The sequence below is a fragment of the Phalaenopsis equestris genome, unplaced genomic scaffold (assembly GCF_001263595.1).
Source record: "Phalaenopsis equestris unplaced genomic scaffold, ASM126359v1 Scaffold000002, whole genome shotgun sequence".
Classification (NCBI taxonomy): Eukaryota; Viridiplantae; Streptophyta; class Magnoliopsida; order Asparagales; family Orchidaceae; genus Phalaenopsis; species Phalaenopsis equestris.
In genome coordinates this window covers 10452335-10458546 of record NW_018164444.1, presented here as the reverse complement: position 1 = coordinate 10458546, position 6212 = coordinate 10452335, and the positions used below count along the sequence as shown (strand labels likewise).

The 6212-nt window shown below is 33.6% G+C and overlaps 1 protein-coding gene across 1 annotated transcript in view; it reads right to left on the bottom strand.

Annotated features, from left to right (window-relative positions):
• LOC110017983 overlaps window positions 1-6212 on the bottom strand; it is a 19052-nt gene extending 12840 nt beyond the window's left edge. The window contains exons 1-2 of the mRNA XM_020715185.1: window positions 5770-6212; window positions 3353-3558 (exon numbers count right to left, since the gene is read on the bottom strand). Coding sequence (XP_020570844.1) covers window positions 3353-3558; window positions 5770-6142 — 579 coding nt within the window. The 5' untranslated portion in view covers window positions 6143-6212. The remainder of the gene's footprint in view (window positions 1-3352; window positions 3559-5769) is intronic.

The window sequence follows — 6212 nt, the reverse complement described above, 5'->3', positions numbered from 1 at the left end:
AGCCTCCTCGACTTTTTTTTTGCTAATGCGACGGTAAAAATGAAACGTTTTATTATTATTTACGATATTAAAATCACTAAGTTCGATCGTATTTTCAGAAACTTCATTAAAAAGTTTATCAAAGTAACTCACCCACCTATGTTGAATATCTTTTTCTAAGAAAAGTACTTTTTGATTTTCATCTTTAATACACTTTACTTGAGTTAAATCTTTACTTTTCTTTTCTCTTTGTTTGGCTAGTTTATACATATATTTTTCACCCTCCTTAGTATCTAATCTATTATAAAGATCATTAAAAGCAGAATTTTTAGCATCACAGATTGTTCTTTTAGACTCCCTGCGAGCCGCTTGATATTTTCTCCAGTTGTCTAAGTTTTTACATTTAAACCAATTTTTATAACATAACTTCTTATATTTTATCTTTTCTTGCACATTATTATTCCACCACCAACTATTTTTATTTGTAAATATTTTTCCCTTTGATTCTCCATGAACATCTTTTGCTACATGTTTAATAGCGTTTGTTACTTTATCCCACATCACATTTGCTTCTTCATGAATATCCCAAATTTTGAAATCTTGAATTTTACTCATAAAATTAATTTTATTTGTATATTTTAAGTATCTCCATCTAATTCTGCAATGATGAGTCCTAGTATTTTTTATTTTACAATTCTTAATCTTAAAATCTAAAACTAATAAACGATGTTGGGTATTTAAATTTTCACTTGGAATGACTTTACAAGTAAGGAAGAAAAAAAAGGAAGAAAAAAAAGGAACAAGGGTAGATTTATGGTAGCCATTATATGAATTACTGACACAAAATAAATTTTATGCTTGAGCATTATGCGGAGGTTAAAAGAGCAATATGAAAGGGCATCCTTCCATGAAACCATGGCGGAGAAGTAGTTAGTGTAGCTGTTCACATAATCACATATGTCAACAGGTTTTCTCTACATTCTAATTTCAAAGAGAAAAAATGAGACAACGTTGCGCCTTTATAAGAAAATGGTTGACACAACATTGGGCCTCGACGAGAAAATGGTTGACACTGCGACAGAAAATGGTTGACACAACGACGAGAAAATGGTTTAAGTTGTTATAGTTGAACAACTAAATGTATTGAGCACACAACATTAAACAGATGTGCCACCTTAGTAGCAGGATTGGGCTGAATTGAGAGGAACCCATTGAGGTAGATGAGAAAAATTGGCAACTCCTCATACACATCTATTGTTGTTGTCTTCTCGTGCTCCAACCAAATGAAATGCATTGGGATTTACATTTATCGAATCAGAATCATAACACAGACCTCTGGTAGTGGCAACATATAATCTGACTTCAAATTAGAGAGATGCAAAATCATAACTAATATAATGTGTTTCTAATATTACAAAAGATAAAATTTCCATAGGTTTGGGAAGAGTGGCTAAATGGAGAAGAGACTGAAATTAGTATAAAAGACATGATCGATCCCTTGGTGAAATTGAAGCATTTTTTTTTTTTTTTCATTATCAATGGCAAGGAAGCCAGTCACCAGTATTTTCTTCTACTTTGCAAATTACCATATCTATACTCCAATTGCAATCCATTGAAATAATCCCAACCCTTGGATCCATCCGAGGGAGAAAAAAATAATGGTGAATCGACTTTCTCCTCCTATGAGGAAATGAGAGAGGGAGTGCGCCTGTGTATAGATTTTACTAGTGCACATGGAGCTATAAATAATACTTGGCACATTATATGGTCGATACATATAACACAATTTTGAATATGAATTAAAAAATATTACTATTTTATTTTAATCTTTTTGCTCAACTTTTAATCATTACATCTTAACTAAAAATTTAATTCCTTGAAACACGTTTTCGGCAAAAGAACCACACTGAGTCAAGCATAGTAAAAAAGGGATTAAAGTATACTACGTATAGAAATCAAACTTCTCATCACAAAAAAAATAAAAATAAAAATAAAAATAAAAAATAAATAAATAAAAATAAAAATTTTGCATATAGATTTTACTAGTGTGCTTGGAGCTATAAATAATACTTGGCACGTTATATGGTTGATACATATAACACAAATTCGAATATGAATTCAAAAATATTAATATTTTAATTTAATTGTTTTGCTCAACTTTCAATCATTTCATCTTAACTAAAAGTTTAATTCCTTGCAACACGTTTTCGGTAAAGTAACCACGCCAAATCAAGCATAATAAAAAGGGATTGCAAAGTATCTTTCATAAAGAAATCAAAAGTCTCCAGCACAAAAAATTGTCTTGATTGTTATTGCAAAATCACATTAAAAGAAAAATCTTCATTAATATCTCCATGAAGGGTTTCATTAACACCTCCAGATAATATGGAAAAATAAGGTTTAAAAAATACTAATGATCATCTTGATAATTGGACTAATAAGCATAGCAGGAAATAAAAAAGATGCTTTTGCAAATACAACAAAATGAGAGAGAAGAAATTAGTAGTACTGATAGATCGTTAAGAAATCCCAGAAAATAATAATGACACATATATGTGCAATATAAAATAAGGGGTAAATATGATGGCGGTCCAATACGTTTACGAAGCAGTCAGATAAAATCAAAATAATTATACAACAAATTTATTCACAGCTGCATCCAGATAACAATTTTTATTTCCGATATATGGTCCTTCATATGTCAGTAAATGTAAATAATTTGCACGATTAATCTAAGGAAACTGAATTAACCAAAATTCAATGTACCCTTTTCAACTTAAAACTATTTTTCCCAAAATGATTTTAAATTTTAATATATTTGATATCCATATGTCAAGCATAAATAAATATATGAATTTTTTTTTATCCAACCTACAGTTTCATATGAAAACAAAAAATTAACTTGGTTAGGTGCGCATAGGAAACATCATAAGTTGATTTGGTAAGAGGAGACGTTTAGTGGTGCTCTGAAAGAATCCTTAAACTGGAAATATCCTGAAGCAACCATTATAATGTCCATTATTTTAGTTTAAGCTAGGGAACTTTAGACGCCTTAAACTGCTGTAAAAGCTTACTTAGCATTGAAATTATCAAAATTATGATGCTCCATTGTTTTAGATATGCATTAATTCTCTCTCTTCACAGAAAAGAGTCTAACTTATCAAATCTGGGCTTCCGGCCTCCAGTCGACCACAACAATAGTCTGAAACTAGTAGTCCACGAAGACAATTCTAGGTTCTGATAAGAATACACTAATTGATAACTATAAAAATCATATATGAGCTTTTTAAGAACTGAACAAATACACTATTTATAACTATATTAAAGAGAATTCATTTGAACAATAACAATGCAAATTAATCACAATGAATACCTTGACAGCTTTATGCTGATGAGCCAATGCTGCACTTCCTCTGTGGAGTAGACAACATCCTTCCAAAACTCTAAGAGCGAGGGCTACTTCAGAATCTGTAGCTGGGCTGCTTATCTTCATAGGTTCCACACCAAAGATGTGATCCAATTTCACAAGTGGATCATCTTTCAGTTGCTTCAAACTATTATTGAACAGAACAGGAACCACTGACAAATTAAACATCCAACATTAATCACTCAACTTTTTTAGTTGTCAAATGATAATGTTTCAGTTAACTAAAAACCTCATTAAGTACATATTTCAAAACACAATGATTTCAATTTATGCAAGAATATACAATTATTAAAAGATGCAGAGTAGCCAGCAGATTTTCAAAGATCAAGATATAAAGATCAATAAAAAAAATCAGTTAGGTATGATGCAATTTTCTGTATCCAATAGAACCAGTTTGAGAAACAACGAACAATATAATTAACTTTATATGATTTACTAGCACATATATCATGCATTACCATATCTACAAAGGTTACACGTAGAATAAAATAAGCCAGGCAACCAAAAGAACAAAACTTAATATTTCTTTGCCAAACTTCAATATGCAAAGATGCTTGCAGAACTTCATATCTATTATTCTACGAAGATTTTCATTCAATATATCTGAAACGAGGAAGTGCAAAGATAGTTCTGTTGCTAGGTCAGAAACTTGTCCTGCATTGGAAAATTGCAACTAACCATGGCCAGCATTCAAACTATCATTACATAATAGTGAAGTCTGTGAATAACCCATTTTATATCTCCAGTTAAATTTTTGTTTAGTTGAACAAAAAATCATCATTAACATGTTGTGACAACTGACGTCCATGGCTAGGTGGTTGGCCAGCACAAAACATATAAATTTGACAAGAATTGAGGAGAATTTGTTGAGTTTATAATTCTAACAATTTATATAGTATTTATACAATCCAAAAAGAGCTTCCAAGAAAAAAGTACAAACTCAAATAATAATAAATACAGAATTGCAAAACAATAGTCCTCACGTTGATGATGTGGCAAAATATCTATTGCAATAGCCAATGGATTGATGAAATGAAACTAATAATCCCACGGATCAATAAGGTTGCATGAAGTGAAATAAGCAAGGTGGAGAATTGTTGAGCTCGGGGTGAACATAAATAAGGGCAGACTGATGGGTACGTATTTCATGGAATTAGCTTTTCCACAGTCCCCAAAAACAAATAAACGCACCTTGTCCATTTCAAACTTGCGCATTTATATTCAAAAGTATTGTTCCTATTGGTGATAATATTTGTAAATTAACCACATGTGGCAATAAAAGCAGAACAGATTCAAATATTGCCTAGCTTCTCTTTTGTAGAATGTCTATTAACTATATTATGTTTTGTTTGATCATATTACACGTGATTATATTCAGTAATAATGGATGACTTGTCACGGTGGAGGCTCAAAAGATCTTTCCATTCAACCTATAAATCTTTCAGAATAAATGCTGGCCATCACAGTTCACAGTTTTCAGGTGTCATAGATCTAAAGTCAGCTTTTACACTAGACCTTGACACCACATTGTGTATTTTATATTTTCAACTAATGAAGTTGCCTCCTGAGAATATGCAAAATCATGAAGTTAATCTCCTATATATATATAGATTCTGCATGCATAATCGGCATTTGGATATGTTTGGCGTGTTATATATGTAAATACATAAGACATGTGTTGGTATGCATGTAAATTTCCCTTAAATTAAATGTATTTGCAGCACAAGCATCTACATAAGAGATGTGTTGGTATGCATGTAAATTTCCCTTAAATTAAATGTATTTGCAGCACAAGCATCTTTCTACCTGTTTACAGTTAAAGGCTTTCATAAACGAATAACAAGCAAAGCATCCTGATGCAGAAGACCATCTCTACATCCAGATTCCAAAACTCAGCCCTTTATTTTATGGATGTTCTGTGGGCAATACTAACATACACGCATAGTCTTACAGAATCCACGAGTTATACAAAATAAAGCAGACAACTGCATGATACACTTGACATTTATTTTCTGCTTTTCCTAGTAAAAGTATGGCAGCTTCCTATGACTTTACACTAAAGATTAAAAATTTCGGATGCATACAATCTAACTAGAATATACTCTGATCCCCGTGCTCAACTCCTGAGCCATCATTCATTCCACTAACTTCGAAGCAGACTGCAAACAACAAGCATTAACTCAAATCGATGTATTAATCGCATAGATTAAAAGCACTCAGCTAAGAAAAAAAAATCTGAAGTACACCGCTCTCCAATTCAGTAACAAGTCGGTCCTAATGCCCTAAGCCGCAACCCTAAAAAAGCAAGAAAAAACCACCGACGGAGATTGAAAATAAGAGATCAAGACTTGACGCTTCAATACCTTGCAGCTCCGGAAGAGTCTGCGAATAACGAAAAAGGCGAATGGCGTCGTCAGAGTTCGCGATTGATCTGAGAGATTTAAGAAGGTTTCGAAGCCCCCTCAGCCTGAGAAAAGAGAAATCCGCCGTGGCGTCGCGAATTCCTGAACGAAGAGCAAGCGTTACTTCTCGGTGCATTCTCCGCCTGTCAAGCACGGCAACCAATTCCCCCACCGTCGCCGCCGTCTCCGGCGACAGACCGGCGAGCACTTGGCCGGGTCCCGACGCTTCACCTGTGGATCCATCGCCAGCGACAGATGAAGCAGAGTGACGCCATAGTTCCCTCTTCTTAAGGTACATCGATGAAGAAACCATCAACCGCCGAGCTTCGCGCATTCCACGTGCGACGGCGCGGTGTGAAGGGAAGGAAATCTCGGTGGAAATGAGCCGGCCGGTTTAGGTGGGC